Source organism: Balaenoptera musculus, chromosome 4, assembly GCF_009873245.2.
Source record: "Balaenoptera musculus isolate JJ_BM4_2016_0621 chromosome 4, mBalMus1.pri.v3, whole genome shotgun sequence".
Lineage (NCBI taxonomy): Eukaryota > Metazoa > Chordata > Mammalia > Artiodactyla > Balaenopteridae > Balaenoptera > Balaenoptera musculus.
The window spans coordinates 139,526,721-139,548,596 of record NC_045788.1 but is presented as its reverse complement, the minus strand read 5'-3'; the positions used below and the strand labels follow the sequence as shown (position 1 = coordinate 139,548,596).

The window sequence follows — 21,876 nt, the reverse complement described above, 5'->3', positions numbered from 1 at the left end:
CTTGATGGCCTTCGCCCGTGTGCCCCGTGGGCTGACGCCCCTGTGCCCTCTCCCGCAGAGCCCCAGTTCTCGAAGGAGCAGGAGCTCTTCGCCAGCGTCAACGCCACGCGCGTGAGGCTGAACCTCGTGGGCTGGAATGACGGCGGCTGCCCCATCACCTCCTTCACGCTCGAGTACAGACCCTTCGGGGCCACGGTCTGGACCACGGCTCAGCGGACCTCCCTCTCCAAGTCGTACATCCTGTACGACCTGCAGGAAGCCACGTGGTATGAGCTGCAGATGCGGGTGTGCAACAGCGCTGGCTGTGCGGAGAAGCAGGCCAACTTCGCCACGCTCAACTACGACGGCAGTAAGCTGGCCGCGCCTCGGGATGCGCGCACGTGCCCGCTGCCCCTCCCCCGTTTGACATCCATCCTCGGCGCGGTGTCACTCGTGCCCGCCCATCCCCTTAGGCTTTGGGGCCTTTCAGTCTGCTCCCCCCAGGGCTCCCTGGACCAGGTACCCACGTGACCTTGGCTGTGTTCCAGGAAGGAGGGACTGAGGGCCCGCAGGCAGCTCGTTGGGGAGTCTCGGGGCAGGAGTGACTTCTCCTGGGGCTGAAGGCTTCTGTGCCACGTGGTTGTGTGCTTGGTCGTGACTGTGAGCTAACACTGCTTTTGTTGTCTCCCTCCCCTCCTCCCACCCCATCCCAATCCACATGACAGCTTTCTTTTTTGCTCTCATTTAGCCCTTCAACTGCATGTGCAAAAACAGTCTTCCATCAGTAAAGGAGCTTATGTTAGTCTCTGAGCAGAAATAGAGGCACTGATGGAAATAGAATAATGTCATGGGGTGTTAGTGGACACGCACACACACACACACACACACACACACACACATGCACACATGCATGCAATTGGCATGGGCTTTCTGAAAACCAGATGAGGTATCTTGTGATGTTTAGATGACTGAAAATAAGTGATAGAAATTTTTATCCTTTTTTTCTACAACTAGTATAAGGGCCATTTATTGATGTTGAACAAATGCCAAGCCCAGTGAAGCTAAGGGGTGGCATGACATTGACCGTTCTGCAGTCAGGAAACTTCAGGAAGTCCTAACTGGCAGCAAGTTGATGCTGATTTCTGCAGCCTCGCAGTGATTTTCACTCGGGGAAAGGCAGTGGTTGAATTAGGTGCTGTGATCACAGAGTAAAACGGACCGCCATTCATCAGACAGTTTGGAGTTCCGGGCTTAGCTCCCTCAGAGACCCTGTCCAGTGTCCACCAATCGGGCCGGACCACAGTACTGATGACTTACCCAAAAAGTTTGCACCAGAGCAAACACCCCAATACTCTATTCTTTGCTAGACAGGCTGAGGGGTGTTCGCTCCTCTGCTTATGTGCACTTGCGATCTCGCTTAATTAATACTCTGGCCGGAACTTCCTTGGAGTGCAGGTTGTCCTGTTCTAAGAAAAGAGTACGTAAACCCAAGGACCCTCGGACACGACCAAAGGATGTTCCAGAGATGTTGTAGACTTGGCTCCTCCCTTGGCCATTTTCTCCTGGACTGGCCTGGCTTGTCCGAGGGCTTGTTCCTCCTGCCCTGGCACACTGTAAACCCACCCCTGAGTCTCCCACCAAGGCCATCCTCCCACAGATCCCTCCTCAGCCAGAGCCCAGGCTCGCCCGCAGCGTTTAGGGCCTGGGGTGGGTGAAGGCAGGAAGGTGCCGAGGTGGGAGTCTGGTCCTGGCTACACCAGCCTGGGCCCCGCAGCTCCTGAGGCACCTGGTCCAGCTCCCGGACAGTGAGGCTTCTCCTCTAAAGCTGTCATCCTCGTGGGCCACGTCTCTCTAACCTTCTAGCCTCCATCACAAGCGACCTCACTCCAAGAGGTCCCATCACAGAGCATCAGACACCGCAGAGCAGTGTGGACAACTTGCTTTCTCCTCCAACATGGTTTCAGTCTTTGATCTGACAAAGGACTTCAACACTGACCACTTCCCCTAGCATTTAAGGGCTCCCCAGAGTCCTTTGCTAGCAGGGTACACATTTGGGCAGGAAGTATATTTCTTACTTTAGATGATTGATGCCCATTAATTGCCTTACGACCATCACGCTCTGGTGCCCAGCTTCTTCGTAATCTGTGTGGTCCAGAGCGCGTGGCTTCAAGGTGCACGTCCGTGATAGGTTCACAGCTAATCATTTAATTAGAAACCACTCGCGTGCAACGTTTGAAACTGTCATTCTTACTTACAAAGTGCTGTGCAGATTTTAAATGTGTGTCTTCTAAAAGAAATATTCTCACTTTATCCAAGATCTTAGATTAAATCACGAAAAAGTCCTGGGAGCTACATTTAAAATTTTCTGAAATCTGAAATAATCTTATTACACTAGAAATAAGAATACATATGTATATTTTCCTTGAAAAAGGTTACTTTTTTTTTTGAACTAAGCTTGTGGATATAAAGCTTTAATATCTTTTTTTGTCACTTCTGCCTGAAGAACTTTTTTCATTTTAGGAACAACAAACGTTGACGATTAGCTTTATAGCTATCAATACCAGTCAGATTTCAGATCCGCCCGTGGCTTTATTTGACTCTTTCTTCTGCCGTTTCCTCAGCCAAATGTTTCCACTGGTCCTATGTCATCTTGGTTTTGCAGGCCCATCCTCACCCGCATCCCCCTTATGTGCCTCTTATGTGGGTTCTGAGCATTTGCAGACTTGGGTTTGCAGCCAAAACACTCTATATAGAGTTGGAAAAATGATCTTGGCCTTAGCAGGTAGCAGAGGGGCCCGTCATTCTGTTGTCCCTGCTCTACTCACTAAATGCAGGACAAGACTCTTTCTGTTCAGAGGGAAATTGTATTATTTTTGCATTATTTTTCCTAAATCACTGACTTCCTGGTCCTTGTTTTACATGGAAAATACAGTGGACTGGAGCATCTTACATAATGGTCGGCGCCAAAACGCAAGCCCCATAAAATGTGGATGCCTGTGTTTGAATCTCTGCACCCACTGTATTAAGCCTCTGAGCCGAAGGCAGCTTAAAGCGGCTCAGAGTTCAGTCTACTTAGGTGTCTCCTTGTAATTCTAAATAATCTGAATTTCAGAGCTTTATATGGGCCAATAAGTAGCTTGCTTTAGAGACTTGGATGGCTCCCCTTTGAAGAGTTGGTTTTACTCATATACCCGGAAATAGTTTTTTAAAAGTACATTTGGCCTTACACCCGTGACAAAAAGCAAGTGAATAACCAAACAAAGAGAGATTTTAAGCTCCCTTAAGCAGGCTTATCTGGTACAGTCTCCCCACGGACTCCCTTCTGTCCACTTGCCAAACCCATTGTTTCTTCTTTGACGTGCAATTTTTCAAACAGCCCCTCTCAATTGTGCTCTGGGTGACACTCAACTCCACGTAAATGCGTGTGGCTTTTTTAAGCGCCCAGCCTGGACCTTATGCTTTCAAGTGTCCGCACCCAGCAGTACGTTGCCAAATGAAGTCCCTTTCCAAAAAACAATGCGCTCTGCGCTTTGCGCACGCTCTGATTCGATGCTCCGTAGAGTAAGCGTAGGAGGGGAGTGAGCAAGTAAAGGAACGAACGAGGACCTAGAGGAAGCGTTCCTCTCATCCCCATCGCTGCGGACGCCCTCGGATCACTCGCGCGGTTCTAGTAACCCGTCATCCCTAAAAACTCCGCCATGCTGTCGTCATTAACAGCCACCTAACATCATGACCCTGCTTTCAGGTACAATCCCTCCACTCATTAAGTCAGTTGTCCAAAGCGATGAAGGGCTGACGACCAACGGAGGGCTCAAGATGCTGGTGACCATCTCCTGTGTCCTGGTGGGGCTGCTCGTACTCTCTGCGCTCCTGCTGGTGGTTCGGAGGAGGAGACGGGAGCAGAGGCTGAAGAGGTTGCGAGGTGAGTGGAGGCTCGGCCGTCCCCCTCGCAAAGTAGGACAGACAGCTGGCTGGAGGGCACTCGGCCCCGCGGAGGGACTTACCCTCTCTGGGCCAGGTCCCCGCGCCGCCTGGGTCCGTGACCTGTGATGTGCCGTCGGCAGGACTGCAGGGCCTCATGCGCGAGTCATGCAAATGTTACGACTCAGAAATTGAGTGAAAGCCAACCTCTTGCAAGTCTCCAGCAAGGCAGGCAAAGAGAATGACTTTCACGAGGGTTTGCCAGCCCCACTCTTTAATTTTGAGCCGCCGCAGCAATGCCACCAATTAACGGCCTCCTTTATTTTTGTTTTATTTTATTTTATTTTTAACATCTTTATTGGAGTATAATTGCTTTACAATGGTGTATTAGTTTCTGCTGTATCACAAAGTGAATCAGCTATACGTATACATATATCCCCATATCTCCTCCCTCTTGCGTCTCCCTCCCACCCTCCCTATCCCACCCCTCTAGGTGGTCACAAAGCACCGAGCTGATCTCCCTGTACTATGCAGCTGCTTCCCACTAGCTATCTATTTCACATTTGGTAGTGTATATATGTCCATGCCACTCTCTCACTTCGTCCCAGCTTACCCTTCCCCCTCCCCGTGTCCTCAAGTCCATTCTCTACGTCTGCGTCTTTATTCCTGTCCTGCCCCTAGGTTCTTCAGAACCTTTTTTTTTTTTTTTTATTCCATATATGTGTTAGTATACAGTATTTGTTTTTCTCTTTCTGACTTACTTCACTCTGTTTGACAGACTCTAGGTCCATCCACTTCACTGCAAATAACTCAATTTCGTTTCTTTTTATGGCTGAGTAATATTCCATTGTATATATGTGCCACATCTTCTTTCTCCATTCATCTGTCGATGGACACTTAGGTTGCTTCCATGTCCTGGCTATTGTAAATAGAGCTGCAATGAACATTGTGGTGCATGACTCTTTTCGAATTATGGTTTTCTCAGGGTATCCTTTAAAAAGACCTTCCAGATTGGTTCTGGAAATGAGAACTATTTTATTGCCGGGAAATGGAAATTGAGGGCTTTATGGTCCTGGGAAAGCGTTGTGAGGCAGAAAACACACACTTCACTGAATTAGAAATTGGAGCTGAAGCTTTGGTGTAAGAGTTTTGTTTTAACTAAGAAAAAAAAAAAAAAAAGAATGGAAGATGAGATCTTGGACCAGATGGGAGCCTTTGTCAGCAGCACCGTTATTCCAATGTCTGGCTCTATAGATTCTGTGCGACAGGGCTCTTCCAGCTTCTGGCCAACAGCCCTACCTGCCCTGGCTGTGCAGTGTGAGGCCAATGAGTTGTTTCATATACAAAGCCCTGTGCAGGACAATGCTCTGAGTCCCTCCCCTTTCCCTGTCAGGGTATTTAACCAAGCCGCTTCTTGGTAAAATGTATATATAAGCTGCTTGCATTTTAGTATCAGTGCAGCGAGGAGTATCCAACATCCCATGTATTCTTCAAAGTTGCATTTGAGGAACAGGCCTGGAAGCACCGTCCTTATAATATAGCTGGGATATCCCCAAGCCTGGCCGGTAGACCTGGAAAACACTGACCTCTTGTGTAAATGCTTGGTTTAACTGTAGTCCAGTTAAAACAGCAGAACATGGGGATATTTTCACCTGTCTTCAAGTAGCCAGAGCACTCCCTTTGATGAGACTCTAACCCATTTTACTTTCAATGTGCTTCTACTTGGCCAACAAATTAAAATATTTGAAGTACATGGCACTCCATCTACAATAGTTCTTCCATTTACACCTTCTGTAGCCCAATAATTCAGATGAACCGTCAATCTCATTGAAATATCCTTTCTAAATCACATTCTCCACTTACCTTTTAATTTTGCAGATTCTCTTGAGTGAATCCTATATCCTAAGGGCCGTGCTAGGTGCTCGATGAACAAGATGAAAAGAAAGAGCCTTCTGAACTTTAGGTTTAGTGTATGAGGCAGACGCACAGGCATGTACCAGGAAAAGAGCCAAAATGTCACGAGTGCTAAAACAAACAAATCCTACCTAAGCACAAAAGAGGAGGTGATTAATCACAACTAGGGAGGAAAAGGGGGGGCATTTAAGAGTTACAGAAAACAGCACTACAAAAACATAATGTTGCCTAATCTATTGAGAAATTCAACATCAGGTGAGCTGTGCTGGATTCCATTCACAAGTGTTCGTCATTAAAATACCAAAAGGACTTTTTTTATAACCCCTCTTTTACCGAAAACAGAAACCCATTGTGTGGATTTTAGGGACGTCGTTATTTTTTTATTTTATTTTTTTTAACATCTTTATTGGAGTATAATTGCTTTACAATGGTGTGTTAGTTTCTGCTTTACAACAAACTGAATCAGTTATACACCTACATATGTTCCCGTATCTCTTCCCTCTTGCGTCTCCTTCCCTCCCACCCTCCCCATCCCACCCCTCCAGGTGGTCACAAAGCACGGAGCTGATCTCCCTGTGCTATGCGGCTGCTTCCCACTAGCTATCTATTTTACGTTTGGTAGTGTATATAGGTGGCGTGTTTTTGTTGCATTTAGACAGCCAGGTCTAACTGGCTGCACTTAGAGGGCTATGAATCGTCCATATAACATTCTTAAAAATCAACGGTAACATTTTCTCATCCATCATTTCTATTTGATCACAAGGGTTTGGCAGCAAATGGGTTAAATGTTGAGGAAATCCTCCCCAGCATCTTCCACCCTCTCCCAAATTCACCTTTTCTTTTTGCCCCTGGTCCCCGTTGCTTACTTTTACCTCCCCAACTATTGTTTGATTTTCCTCTTCTACTTATGACTTAAGCACCTCAACTTCGTTCTGCTCTGCCAAGAGCAAGGAAAAGATGCTAAAGATGTTGCTGACTCTTCCTGGTGCATTTGAGTTAGACTGATGGCAGGTGCGACATCCTTCCTTTTTGCTCTTAATAGTCCCTTGTAATTTCGTTATTGCTTTGCAAGGGCTCTGTCCAGAAAATATCCTGGGCTGGCATTTTTATTGTCGGCATCTCTTCTATTCGACACCACTACTTTGTAGCTGGTCTTCGTAAAGAAAGCAATACATCACATCAGCGAGTCCAGCCTTTCATTCCACGGAAATGGTTTTGTTTTCTTTGTGCCAGAGAAGAGATAGAGCCAGCACAAAGGTTTCAGTGGGACGAAAATAAGTGCTGTGGCAAAGAAGATGTACTCATGGGAGTTGCTGAGGAGCAAAGTATTCCAGAGAAGTAGCTTGCAGGGCTCAAAGGTATCTGCAGTCTTGCATTTTACGTGCTTAATAAAAACCTCCAAACCAAGAGTCTGACAAGAGGGCAGCAAGAAGGCAAAATGATCGGACACCTAATTCCACCGCCTTCCAAATGGCAAGTTTTACTTTGGATGCACTGAAATATTTAATTCAACACACCCTCATTGATTATCTACCACATGCCAGGTGTAACATTTTTTAAACCCAACAGTAAAGTTTTCTTATTAACCATTTCTATTTGATCACAAGATTTTGGCTAGGTCCTAGAGAGATAAAAAAGGTTACTAAGATTCTGTCCCAGAATGGTCAGCACAGGCTTTCAAGGGACCGACTCATCTTTCTTTAACATTGAAAAGTGTGTCATAAAAGGGCAGAGCAAGTGACTAGGGCTGTTAAGGGGGAATCAGTGAAAGGCCAGACCTTGCCCCCAAAAGATCTTTGTCTTTTAGGCCTGAAGGGCCCTTGAAATGTTATGTTAATTAATAACACAAAATGTTTCCAATTCTCTCATGAAAAGAAAGCACAGCCACAGAGTTTACGGTAGTAGGTGCCTATCTATTAAACAGAGTTCATTAGTAGAATCACCCAGTTACTACCTGACCCACATAAGGCACAGATCCTACCCCTGGGTTAGAATCAGTTCAAATATATTTACAGATTGAATGGCTTCATACAATATTTTATGGTGTAAAATAAGGACATTTCTAATAATATGTCAAAGTTGCCTGAGCAACCACTGGTCAGGATCAAAACTGGAAATAAATCTGGATTATACGAAAATACTGTAGGGTCCCTAATGAACACTGTAAGATCAACTCCCATCATAGACCTTGTTTGATCGCTAGATGCTACTCAATGTTTTTAAGCAGGTTTGTTTCACCGTATAGGCAAGCAACCTAGTGAATGCACCGTATGTAAACGTGCTTTTATGTAAAAATCAAAAAAAAAAAAAAAAAAAGAAAGAAAATGGGACTCAAGCAATTTAGCCAACCTATATTCTTTCTTCCTGAGCGCTTTACTAATTTTAGAGCCTAGTGACCTCCTAAAGTCTAAATTGTCTTCAAGTGCTACATTTTTTTAAAAATCTGTAACCTTATCCGGGAGTTCGGAAGCCACATTTTGCTTTAAGTGATGCCCTGATTTTTCCCCACCGCTAGATCCTTTGAAGTGCAAGGTTATAAAATAAATCACCATGATCCCAGCAGACACAACCTTATAAAAATTTGATTCCCATGTCAAGCAAACACGTCCGGATCACTAAAAGCTCCCCCCTCTAGTATGAGTTTACCCAAGAGGGTGCAAAGCACCAACCTGTATGGGTCAACTGGTAGCGTCAAGCCAAAAAGCTACTTCCAAGACTTCAAAGAAGCTAAAGATAAAAGTCAGTGGATGACATAAAATTTGACCATGTTTCTGTGGCAAAATGGCCTCCTTCCCTTGAACAGAAGCCTATTTATTATTTTAAGCATGCTTTAAAGTGCATTAATATTATAAAGCCGATTAGTTCCAGGAGGCCGTTCTCAGAGAGAACGTGGCCTTAGAATCCTCCACAGGCACAGCTGAAGGGGTGGGCCACGACTCTTTAATATTCCATTTATCTGCCCTGCAAATGAGCTAAATCTCTCCTCATCTGTAAGACCAAAGCTTAGATTGAACTTTAATAGCTTGAACTTTGCATCTAGGAGCGTAAAGACCTTGGACTCGAGGTAGACTTGCGTAAAGATGGTCATGGCACTGATGCATTGAGTCCTACGCATGCAAAGGGTCCCTGGTGCTCCTTAGTGAAGGGGTGGCAGGTGGGCACCCCCAGAGACTTCATTGCCCAGCTAATACATGCCCAGTTTGGGGCTTAGATGGGATCAGAAGCCTCTACTCTGAAACTTTAGTTCTCGGCTTTGTGTTTTCTTCCTTCCTCTCATTTTTCCTTTTGACCTTCATTTTAAAAAAATTATCCTTTCAAAACTTCAAATGTGTTATGGCAGAACTAAATTTTTAAAAAGGGGTTTCTGTATCTGAGAGTGGGGAAGCAAAGGAACAGTGGGATGGCAGCAGGGCCAGGCCACGTGCAGCTGTGGAGCGAGGGACGGGGGTGGGCAGGAGCAGGGGGGGGAGAGTTGGGGTCAGCCCTGGGCTTTGCCCTGCCCACGTGTTCTATTTCATCCGTGTTTGTATTTGCAACTTTCTGAGATGGCAAGTCTATACGGTTTTCTTTCTGGGATATATATTTTGTCATGGTTTTGGAATCAGCTTTCATTTGAGCTGATGATTGGGAGTCCTATTTGCGACCTTGTAAAAATGTAAATGCAGGTTTTATAGCCCTTAGGAATATAGCTACTTTATGAGACCCCTTTAAATTGCACAGAAAGCAGGGATTGTTGTGAGAGAGCTTGCAAATAAGAGCTTTTGAGAGATGGTAAAGCACGGGGAAATCTGCTGCCCCCAAATCGGTTTTATGTTTTTGTGGGTGTGTGCTAGTGACTGCTCGGTAGAGGTATGAATGGAAACAGATGCCATTCACTTAACTAGAACTTCGAAGATGAAAATGTAATGATGTGGCTATGAATGAGAGTTCTCCTTTTTAAAGAAACATTAGCGTATGCCCAGCTGCAGTGCTGGAGGCCTGTGCTGCCTTGTTAATAAGAACCCCTCATGCCACGTACAGACCCCACAGGAGCGATGGTCCACAAAAAACACGGAACCGGGGAGACGACACTGCACTGCTCTTCATCCAGCCGAGGTGCCTCTTCCCAAGAACTGACTGAACCGTGTATTAATTGACAGAGTGCTAGCACTTCCCTTGCTTTCTCTCTTCTTCCTTTTCCATGACGCTTTACTATACACTATCTTGCTTTAGTCTCTTAGTAGCTGTGCAAATAGGTGCAAATAAACTTGACACTGTTATGCTCTATTTTGCTGACATGAAAACTGAAGGGAACTTGGAAATCACACATCAGTTAGGGAAGAATTAGCAGGAGAGCCGAAATCACTGTTGTCTACCCAGTTCTCTTTCTGTGACACTTCTTCGACTTTGGAACATTCAAGAAAGAAAGTCTGTTGCATCCATATTAAGCTAGTTTAAAAAGATGTATCAAAGAAACATAGAATTAGAAGATATATTAACACAGAATCAATAGTGACTTTATAATTTTATATTTGCCCATCAAAAATATTTGGTTTATTTATTTTTTATCTCTATATTCACTACCACTCAGGCTCCCCTATATTTAAAAAAAAAAGGATTCCTTCCTGTTTGCCTATCTTCTAACCTGCTGCCCTTCTTTCCACTTCTTTTCCCCACTGAATTCTTGAAAGAGTCTTTGATACTCAACTATTTACATTGAGTCTCACCAGCTCCCAAATCCTCCGTCTCACTGCTCTCCCCACCACTCACATGAAAGTGCTCTCCTAAAGGCAGGTGACCAATTACCTTCAGATCCCCAGATTCTCCTTTCAGTTGTCGTCTTCTAGCCCTCTTTGCACATTCAGAGTGTTAGCACATGTTATTTTTTTGAAACTGCTTTTTTCCATCTTTCAATATCACTAGGCTACCCTGGTAGTATTTCTCCATCATCTCCCCACCCGAAAGATGCAGAGGTGAGCACACAGCCCAGGATGGGCACAGAGAAGTAGCCGGGGCTTTAGGAAAGACGTCACAAAGTCTAAATCTCAGACTGAGCTGAAATTTGTGAAAAAAAGTGACAGACAACACAAAAGGCTGTTCAGCTGTGTTGGGCAAGAAGAAGAAGATGACTTGAGATGATGTTCTCATCTTAACAGATGGCAGGTAGAAGAAGAAGGACTCAACATCTGTTTTACTTTGATGTGAACCAAGAGGAGAACTGTTCAGACCAGAAAATGTGGAACAAGAATTATAAAAAAGGAAGAAGGGGAGAGAGGAAGGGGGAGGGGGATTATGAGACAGGAAGGGGGGTGGAAGGGAGGGAAAAAAAGAGGGAAGGAGAGAGGAAGGGAAGAAAGGAAGGGAGGGGGGAAGGAAGGAAGGAAAGAAGGAAGGGAGGGAGGAAGGGGGGAGGAAGGAAGGAGGGAAGAGGGAAGGAAGGAAGGAAGGGGGAAGGAAGGAAGGAAAGAAGGAAGGGAGGGAGGGAGGAAGTGGGGAGGAAGGAAGGAGGGAAGGAAGGAAGGAAGGGGGGAGGAAGGAAGGAAGGGAGGGAGGGAAGGATGGCAAGAAGGAGGGAAGGAAGGAAGGAAGGAGAGAGGGAAGGAAGGGGGAAGGAAGGAGGGAGGGAAGGAGGAAGGAGGAAGGGGGAGGAGGGAAGGAAGGAAGGAGGAAAGGAAGGAAAGAAGGGAAGAGGGAAGGAAGGAAGGAAGGAAGGGGGAAATGTCTTTCATAAAAGAGAGACCCTAGTAAGGAATTACCTAGAAATTATGCCATCTGAGGAGTGGTCAAGAAAATTAGAGAATTCAACCTAGAAAAGACAACACTGAAGCCGAGCTACTTGGGGCGTGGCAGCTACCTGGAAATATTCGAATGGTTTTTTCAACGTTTCCAGAAGGTGCCGTTGTTATATCCAGATAGAAATTACACCAAGGGATTTCAACACAAGAGAAGGAAGGTGTCTCTCATGATTAATTGTATCCTCAGGAAAAACTGTATGTGGCTTTACTCTTCCAGGGATTGGGCTGAGCCTGGAGATAAGGGCAAAAGGGCCAATAGACAATACGAAAACAGGACGTTACAATGAAAGGTGCAAAGAGGTTAGAGGTGCAAACAGATGCAGAGAGGTGAGACAGGTGCAGATGTCCTTGGAAGCCCAGGGAACCAGAACACCAACTTCACCTGCTGGGCTTGGGAGGGTGTACAGAGCAAGTCACGTCTGTCTGGAGGGGTGGGGACAAAGCACCATCTCCAAGGGCCTCAGAGGAACAAAGTCATGGGAGTCTCGGCAGAAAATGCAAGAGCAGGAAACTCAGAGACAGGGTTGGCGGTCCGAAGTAAGAGGCAACCGAGCTGGAAAGACCGCTGGGGCCAGCATGGGCGGCTGGTACCCTGAGCTGAGGATTCCTGTTGGTAGGGAGGTTCCTTTGAGAGTTTCAGAGCACAGATGCAACCCAGCGAGGGGGTGTGTTTCAGATCCATCACCCTTCCTGCAGTGGGGATGTCGCTTAGAGGGCTGAGAGTCTGGAGCTGGGGAGACCAGAGAAGGAGCTGCTGACGAGGAAATGAGAATTGAACTGAGGAGAGAGAAAAGAGCCAGAGTCCCAGGGAGATGTGTTGAGTGGGGAGCCATCAACAGACTTGGAAGGCAGGTCAGCAGTGGGAAGAGGGGTCGGCACCCTACGTGCAGCAAGGGCATCACTCCATCCCTGGAGCATCCAGCGGCTTGGCTCATTTTAACCTCTGTCCAAGGCGCTGTGGAAGGGATTCAAACATTTATTATGAGGCTGATTTGAAAAGTATGTAATGCTTTTAAGATACCACGATTCCATGACTTTAAAAATATTATCTTAACTTGTCCCAGATTCCCTTCTCACCCCTGAACAGAAGTGTGTCCAAAATTCCATCTCTCTTTCCCCTCTCCCTGTATAAACAGAAGACTCTTAGCCCATCTCAGCCCTGACATATCTCCCAGCTGGATACTGGATTCCAAATCTGTCCCCCAACTTTCTTTAATATGCTAAAGGACTCAATATGTTTGAAGCCAAACATCTCAGCCTGCACCCAAATTGCTGCTTCCAAGTCCTTCTAGACAACTGTTTCTGTCCCTTGTGTTACCATATACCCAGCCCTGCGTATCCCAAATCTTGCCATTTCCCTGGACTCCCCACGGTCCCCCTGCCTGTCTCCTCCACACCCAGTAGGTCCCTGATTCTTGTAGATGCCCTCTGTCTACTATCATGTCATCCACTCCCTGCCACCAGGCCCCTGCCCCCAGCCCCCCATCCTGGGCACTCTGCATTGTCTGATTAATGCTGTTTATGGCACCTGTACCCACTGGCCACCACCTCTGTCCTCCTTCTTCCCCCCTTGGCCCAGGTAAAAGCTTCCAGATTATGGTCAGTGATGCAAAGTTGCATTTTCTTAGCTCCTTAACATCTTGACCATCCCCATTCCCCACCACCCCTAGAAACTTCTCTCTGTAGTCACACTGACTGACTCCTTGCTTCCTGAACGAGCTCAGAATTCCAACACAGGTTAATTCTGCGCCCTGGAGCACTCTTCCCGTTAAAGTCCACACTTCCTTTAAGGTGGGCACAGTCGTCCATGCTTTCTGACTCCCCCGGCCTGACACAGCGCCCTCTAGGGTGTGTCCTCAGTCAGCTGGCATGAGACATCTGCTCCTCTGTGTGTTCCTAAGGATACGACATGTATCCCCCTCTGTGTATAAAGGTCTTTGAGGACAGTGGCTAAAAAAGAGTTTGAACCAACAGACATTGGTTATGATTTCCTGCTCAGCTGCAGCAAATGACTGAATGTATCCGGATCCCAGTTTCCTGGTTTCCGAAGGAGGGCACAGTAATTCCCAGGCAGAGACTGATATTAAGGGGACATGGGCAAGCAATCCTAAAGCAACCGGTGCAATCCAGATTCCTAGCACGTGCTTAATTGTGACCGCGGTCCACTCGGTCCCACTCCCCGGAAGACATTCACGCCTAGTCCTTGATGCCAATTGTGCCATCCAGACCCCATCACTGTGCTTAAAACTCCACCAGCTCTCAGCTTCCTCAAAGGGGAACTCACAGAAGAAGTGAGTTTCCATGAATATAATGTTTCTCACAATTTAAGATGAGTCAGAAGGAGGAAATAGTAGCTAAGACAGAAGGAGAAAGGGATCCACTGTAAGATGATAAGCATAGGGAAGGGTAGACCAAAATGGCTTTGGGCACCTAAATACGCGGATGAAGAAGCCTGCTAACTGTAGACATGGAAAATTTGCAGTTAGAGCATGTCAGTACTGGAGGGACCTCTGTCCTCACTCATTGGATGCCGCCATTCCTTGGGGCATTGATAGAAAAAAAAAAACCATAGAAGAGAAAACTGTGATGACTAACTCCAGGAATAGAAAAAGAAGGATGATTATGGCAGAGCAAGGAACGCAGGTCCATTCTGAAGATGTCTGAGTAGGAGTTTCCTTCAGATTGTGAGCTGAAGTACCGTGTTTTACTCTTTGGAAATTTTTCCTCTTTTTTAGAGTATTGAACTAGCCAGTGCTTGGTTGTTAACATAGAGCTAATTAATCCCAAGCTTCTGGCATTTTATATATGTGTATATGTATATTTACTTTGTAAGTGTTAAATCATTCAGGAAGAGAAGAAGCTCATCATATTTACTTTGTCTTTGCAGATAAATATAAAGCCATGAGCTGAGAAATTAAATGCTGTTTTGCCTTCTTTGCTTTGCCATGTGGGTGGGATAAAGGGAGCTATTTCATTTCCCAGACAGAATCCATCTGTGCACAAAGCCGGGGCCTCACTGCGAGGCGGGACCTGGCATGGCTGACTTGAAGAGCTGAGCTTTGGTTCAGGGGGTGCCTGCCCACGTGTGGCTGTTCCCGTGACAGTCCACACCTCCCAATTACAGCGCTCTGCTCCCCGACATAAAAGCGACTGCATTCAATTGTCAGCCCCCAAAGATGAACATGCTCCAACAAATGCATTGCTTCACTGGCACTCACACAGACAGCTGAATCCATTTCCAGAAAATTCTGTTCATTGAACACTTAACATCAAGGCTTTTTAGAGAGCAATGAAAGAAAAACATCAAGAAGGGCTTTGTGTTCTAAGAAAGGAAACATTCATTTTTGTCAAGTAAAATGTGTAAAAAGAACAAATTATATTTTAAGGGAAATTAGAGTTTCAAACCAATGCCATCAAAAAAGTTAAAAAAAAATTACATCATTTTTAGGCAGGATTTCTTTTGTCAGGGGTGGTAACCAGATCTTGGTAAATAATGTCTCCAGAGAAAAGAAATAAAGAAGAGTTTTCTTTCTGTGTTTGAAATAAACATCTAAGTTTCCAGACACAGTGGTATGCTGTTTATACAATTCTTTGATCAACCAAAGGGAGGCATAGCTCTGTAATAATGACTTTTTTAAGTGATCATAAGCTTTTTCATTTTGATAACAAAAAGAGTAGAATTTGTACTACATAATGAATTACTTTCAAGATGTTAATTTTCTGACTTCTGAAAGTAAAATTGGGTTTTTGGTAAGTGGCAAATGAATAGGTTGTAATATAACCTTTAGCAGGTATCTGAGTATTTTTGTACCCATCTTTTTATGCTACCTTTATGCATATATGTGTATACATATATATGTATATATGTGTGTGTGTGTGTGTGTGTGTGTGTATATATATATATATATATATATATATATATATATATATATATATATATATATATATATGTCTCATTTAGAACAGACAAGGAATCCATAAAAGTTTAGGTTATTAGCAATGATTTCGATATACAATTACATTTAAAAATGGTTATTGTCATCTGATTCTGTAGAATATTTGTCACAAATGCTTAAGTGAATGTTAATGAGTTATTTATCTTGTACTAATATCAACTTTCTTTCCCCAGATGCAAAGAGTTTAGCTGAAATGCTCATGAGGTAAGAACAAGACCTAGCAGCCCAAATATCATGTTTAAAAGAACTTGCTTTGATGATTTCTTTTTTTTCATGACAGTCTGAAATTGATAACCCATTTTTCACTTGACATATAATTTTCATTCTATGAAGCTAAATATCCATGTAATGCTTGGTTAGAGACATAGATACCAAATAATATGTGTTTATGCACACCATAGGTAGTTTTCTTGTTGGCTGGACTCAACCAATAGAACATTTCCCATTAACCTGAGAATAATGAGGCACATTTTAAGTAAGTAGCTTTGGTTTTGCTTTCACCAAATATGCCACTTTGAGGTCAAGCTTTCTTCCTAACGGTTAGCCAGGTGAAAGGGAATCCATGAAAGGGAATGGGTTCAAAATTGATGGCCTGATCAAGGAAGATTCTCCTTGCCTTCAGCTCCCACTGCCCCTTCAGCACCCCTCCACCAGAGCACCCACCACCTTCTGCTGCAAATAGCTATTCAGTCTGGTCTTGGAAGTCACAGCCTATTTCATCACCATGTTAGGAGAAACCAGCACTATAGTTGCCCCACTCATAACTGTTGAGTAGATGAATGACTAGGGGTAGTAGAATAAGTAAGTGCATGTTCACAACTGTACAAGACACCCCAACCTTTGCACTTTATATTGTAATGATTAAACCAAAAGTAAAAAGAGGATAATCAGAGTCTAGGAACCAGATAAGAAAAATGTCGGGGGATTTCCTGGCGGTCCAGTGGTTAGGACTCAGCGCTTTCCCTGCCAAGGCCTGGGGTTGGATCCCTGGTTGGGGAGCTAAGATCCCGCAAGCCGCAAGGCGTGGCCAAAAAGAAAAATGTCAGGGACCCTGATGGTGACCTTGACGTTGTCATTTTAGGATGACTAAGGTAGGAGATAAAAAGTTGGAGTATAGGGTCTCTTCCCATCCCCTACAGCACCGCAGTTGGCTTTAACTTCCTCCCTCATCTTTGCATATCAGAGTAGTACTTTATTGTTATTCACAAAGAGTCCTCTCCCATATCACCAGTATCTGTGAAGACCTAAGACAGAGGTTGAATACCGTTGGCCCATGGATTACATTTCCCACAGATGTCTTTGTTTGTCCATACTGTGTTTTAAAACAGTGTGAGTTGTTGGTAACAGATATGAAGGAATCAAGAATGACTCTGAAATATTTGGTGTGAGCAGTTAGATAAACATTGGTGCCATCTGCCGAGATTAGGAAGATAGATGCAGGGTATGGACTTTTTTTTTTCTGTAGGGCAGAGGACGGGGGTGTGGATGGGTCAGAAGAAAAGGCTTGTAAGGGTCATGTTCGGGATGCTTTTTAAGCCTCCAGTGAAGGTGTCAGATAACTGGTAGCAGGAATCTGGAGCCCAGAGTAGAGCTCAGAGATGCAAAGGGTCTGTAAAATGTCTCCATCTATCTAATCCCATCACGCTAGATCAAACGTACATGAGAAGGTTATGAAAAGCTGTATGAAGTGCCTTGAGTCCATGCTCTTGTGCAAGTCCGTACTTGTTTGCTAGTGGTCACATAGAAGGCAGCCAGACACGTGTGTGCTTGTATTGAACAAATCTGACAAAAATACCTGGAACGCAAATAAGCCAGAGTCATTCGATTTGTAATAATTATCTATCTAATAAAGTAAGTTTTCTAATGTAGTCTTAAAAATATGAAATTGTTGATGTCCTTTAAAAATCAAGACATTTCACATAAAACTGTGGCTTTCTGACTTCTCCTGAAAGTGTTCTGCCACACGGGGCACAGCCTCAATGGTCGCGGGTATCTGGACCTGCACTCGACGCCCCCCTTAGACTGGGTGTAACCTGCTCAGCCCAGGGGCCCCTGTTCCTGTGTCCACCCAGGTCCACCTCCCTGATTTGTACCCCAGTCTGGTTCCTGCAGCTGTGTGTCTTCCCAGATAGCTTCTGGCCACTTCCTTCATGCCCTCCCAGACCATCAGTCATGCCTCTACCCAAAGCCTGTGACACCAGGGTCCGTGCTTCCTGACATGTTCAACATTTGTTTCGTTAGGGTGATGTGGTATTAGCTTCTCTGCTGCCTTCCCTCCCTCTTGTCATGAACCCCAGGCAAGACATCAGAAAGCGTCTTCTTCCTTCTTTGTTAATAGGGCAGTTACTGTGGTGGAAAGACTACCTATTGATAAGAGCGGGAATCAGTAATGATATTTGCAGTTGCCAACATGAAATTAGGAACATTAAAACTAGTAATTACTCCCACTTAAGGTGTTTAAGGTGGTTTTCTCCAAAGGATGAAAGTGATTGAAAAGGAAGAGAATTTCCAAGCTCCTCAAATAGGTGAATTTTTATGGGATTAATTTAGAAGAGAAAGCAATGTTTTTATTCATGAAGGGTCAGTTCAATCTAAGTTTGGCAGGTTAACAGGCCAAGCAACAAAAAACCTTGTCTCCTACCTGGTCAGGTTAGGGCCAAGCACATTCCAAATGTAGCTCAGGAAGTCTAGGCAAGTCAGATCCTTTGGTACAGAGAAGCCCTACTGAATTGCTGTTCCTGATCTTCGTCACTGGTTTCTCTGGGAAGGTGAGGACTGAGCAGGCTGGGACATAGAATCACGAACTTATATTCTAGGCCTAATGCTGCCACCAGCTGGCTTTGTGATTTTGGGGGTACAGTAAAGTCCCCAACATACGAACGAGTTCTGTTCTGAGCATGCGTTTGTAACTCCAATTTGTTCGTAAGTCCAGCAAAATTAGCCTAGGGACCCAACTAACACCATCGGCTACATAGTACTGCACTGTAATAGGTTTATGGTACTTTTCACACAAATAATACACAAAAACAAACACAAAAAATAAAGAGAACGTTTTTAATCTTACATTACCTTAAAAAATGCAGTACTACAGTACAACAGCTGGCACACAGGGTCTGGCATCGAGTGCACAGGCAAGAAGCGTTACTGACTGGAGGAGGGGGAGGAGGTGGGAGACGGTAGAGCTGAAGGGTCGTCAGCAGTAAGAGACGGAGGGCAAGCTGCAATTTCACTCACGCCTGACGTTGACAGCACACACGTTCACATCTTTGAAAGTTCGCAACTTGAAGTTCGTATGTAGGAGACTTACTGTGCATCCTTTTCTCTCTCTGTGCCCTGTTTTCCTTATCTAAAAACAGCAATTGGAAATTGCTCCTAGCTCTATCATCCCATGATCTAGGTGAATATAACATTTATTGTCCGCCCATGCTCCTAAAGGAAGGATCTGTATATTTCGGTGAGATTAGCCGTCCCGGGGCCAGACAGGCAGGTGCAACTGCAGGACAAACACAGACAACCTGGAGCCCCCCCAGGGGGTCCCCCACAGGCTGCCACTCCCATCGCTGGGCCTCATGCTTCGGGACACTCATCCGTCTCACCCAAGCAAGTCACCTCGTGGAGGAGAGAGAAGATAGACTTCATCCACCATGCTCAGAGAGAAAGGGTTTTCCTTTTATATGATTAGGCAAGAAAACATTTTTTTTAAAGATACCAGACTTCTCAGAGGTGAGACCGGCTTGCTGTAAGGTACTAAGCAACACATGGTTGATGTCCAAGGACCACTATTAGTAAGAAAGCTAGTTGTGAGCAGTGAAGGGTTCAGACTGAGAGTTCAAGTTACTTTAGCTTTTTGATGTTTATATTTTTATACACACAGTAAAAAAGAAAAATGCCCACCCAACTGTTACAACGAGATATATCCTGATATCCTTACAGTAATTTTGTACTTACAGGATGCTCCATAGCACATTTTGGGGAGGAAGGGGGATGGCATGCAGAAATCGTCATTAGTTTGGGGTTTTTTCCCCCAAATCTTAAGAAAATATTGATTTTAAAGTGTTGTAGCAACTGCACATAATTTATTGGCTGAGCCCAGAAACACCATCCACTGTGAACCAGGGTCAGCTCTCTGTCATTTTAATCAGACAACCAGATGGCAAATGGATGGTGGATGGTTATATTTCAATAATAACTAATATATTTAGCATGATCCCATATCATATAAAAGATGCAATTTTGCTTCCACAGTGAAAACATTCAGAATCTTTTTCCAGGTTACAAATGAGGTTTCTTTAAATAGCTTTTTTTTTTTTTTTTTTTTGAAGGTTTGCTGCTGTTCTAATGGCCAATTATTATAGTTTGGGGGAAATCAACTTCCATGTAACAATAGATTATAAAATATGGCAGCACAGACTAAGATAAAGAAACAATTTCCTTGGGCCCTGATAACCCTTTTAGATTGAGAAAAATGTTACTGCCCCCAAAGCAAAGGCTCTAGGAGGTGTGACTCAGCTCCCATTGTGCCCAAACATTATTCATTCAACAACCTGCAACAAATATTAATTGAGCACCTACTTTGGTTATATACCGTTCCAAGTTTCAGGGTATACAGGGGACAGAAGAGATGAAAATATCCTCTGAGGAGCTTATAGTCTATTGGCAGAGACGGCTAATCAATAACTCAATTAAACATATGCCAGGGAGTTTTAAGTTTTGAGGAGACAGAATTAAATGGGGAATGGGGAGTTCCCACAGCAGGACTCCACTGGCCCCTCTGAAAAGATAGAAGGGAGGGGGCAACCACACGAGCATTGCGTTGGGGAAGTGTGTCCTAAGCAAAGGAAACAGCAAGTGCAAAGAGAGGGAAGAAAAATAAGCCCCTGAATCTCAAGGTTTGTGGGGTAACTCTCTTGCCTTCCAGCTGCAGGGCTTGCAGTTTAGTCCCGCGAGGAGGGGCGTTCACCTCCGGCTTTGATTGTCCCTGTTCACAAAGTTTAATCATATCCTAAGTCTTTGTGTCAGTCGCCACGGAGCACAGCAGTGATGTCACCTGCTTCCTGTGTCAACCTGACAGCAGACCCCTTGTTGTTAAGTATAGCTGCGCAGGGTTCCTCACTGTGGACCGCCTCATAACTATTCATCACGAGCAGAAGGGACTAGCTCACACTTCTATTTTTGATGCGAGGACAAGCTCCGGTCCCTAGTGAAGTTTCGAAACAGATCTTTCGGATATTCACAGAGGAGTAGTTCCCCATATGTTTTTGTGGAAATAGAGCCTGTCTGACGTAACTGCAGCCCCCCCAAGCCACCAACGCTCTTCATTTTATGCAAGGATCTGAATCTTTGCTTTAAAAACACACACACACACACAAATAAAGTAAGAACTTGGTTAAGGAAATCATTTAAAAACATTTATAGACCATGTAAAAAATTCAGGCCAAAACGTTTGAATTTGGGCTCTGCGTAATTAGCATGGTCTAGGTACATAACCCAGTTACTTATCTGCAGAGCAAGAAATCTGGTTCAAGATCAAGGCCTAGGTAGAGCTGCCGCACCTTTCAAAAGCTGCCATTTCCGTGAGCTGTTTTGTTTACACTCAAGAAAGAGCCACTGTAAAGTATTCAGAATATTAACATGGACCTCTGAAAGCAAACATTTAAACAGCTTCTTGAGTGAACTTGACCTTCAGATTATTAACACTCATCAACCACATGGTTCAAGAGTGGATGCACCCTCATGGATGAGGAAGATCTGAGCTTCCTGGTGAATGCTTGCTTGGAGCAAAAAGCGTTTGAGATTTTAGTATGGATACACCTTTATTGTTCTCCATTACATATAATTAACACTGAGTGTGCCAGGCTCCACAAATCTTTCTCAAAACAGATTTTGGCAGTTAATGAGCTAGATTTAGGGATGCCATAGATTATCACATTGATTAAATTATCTGAATGCCTGCTGCTTCCTGGAAGGTGTTTCAGAAAATATTCTTAAATATTAAATATTCTTAAATCTCCTCAATTCTTATAATTCTGTAAAGATCGAACAACCATTTTTCTAACATGCATTGCTAATTAAAGCTTTTATTGACTTTTTTGTATTTTTGTCCAACATGCAGATTTTTTTTTTTTTTTTTTTTGCTGTGAGCTGTAACTGAATTTGATTATACCATGCAGTTTTACTACCTCTTTCCATTTACTTTTAGGAGACAGCTCACTCTAAGTAATTTTCTGGTACACAAATTTTGAGATAAATTCTTATAGTAATTGCTTTATTTCTATTCTAAAATGTAATTGGGTTCGGAAAACTAAACTAATGTCAGGGAAGCTAACAAGGTT

The 21,876-nt window shown here is 44.3% G+C and overlaps 1 protein-coding gene across 1 annotated transcript in view; it reads left to right on the top strand.

The window, feature by feature from the left end:
• The window catches only part of DSCAM (DS cell adhesion molecule), a 605,868-nt gene that overhangs the window by 552,980 nt on the left and 31,012 nt on the right, over positions 1 to 21,876 (top strand). Inside the window, exons 26-28 of the mRNA XM_036849729.1 lie at positions 59 to 349; positions 3,725 to 3,901; positions 15,718 to 15,748. Coding sequence (XP_036705624.1) covers positions 59 to 349; positions 3,725 to 3,901; positions 15,718 to 15,748 — 499 coding nt within the window. The remainder of the gene's footprint in view (positions 1 to 58; positions 350 to 3,724; positions 3,902 to 15,717; positions 15,749 to 21,876) is intronic.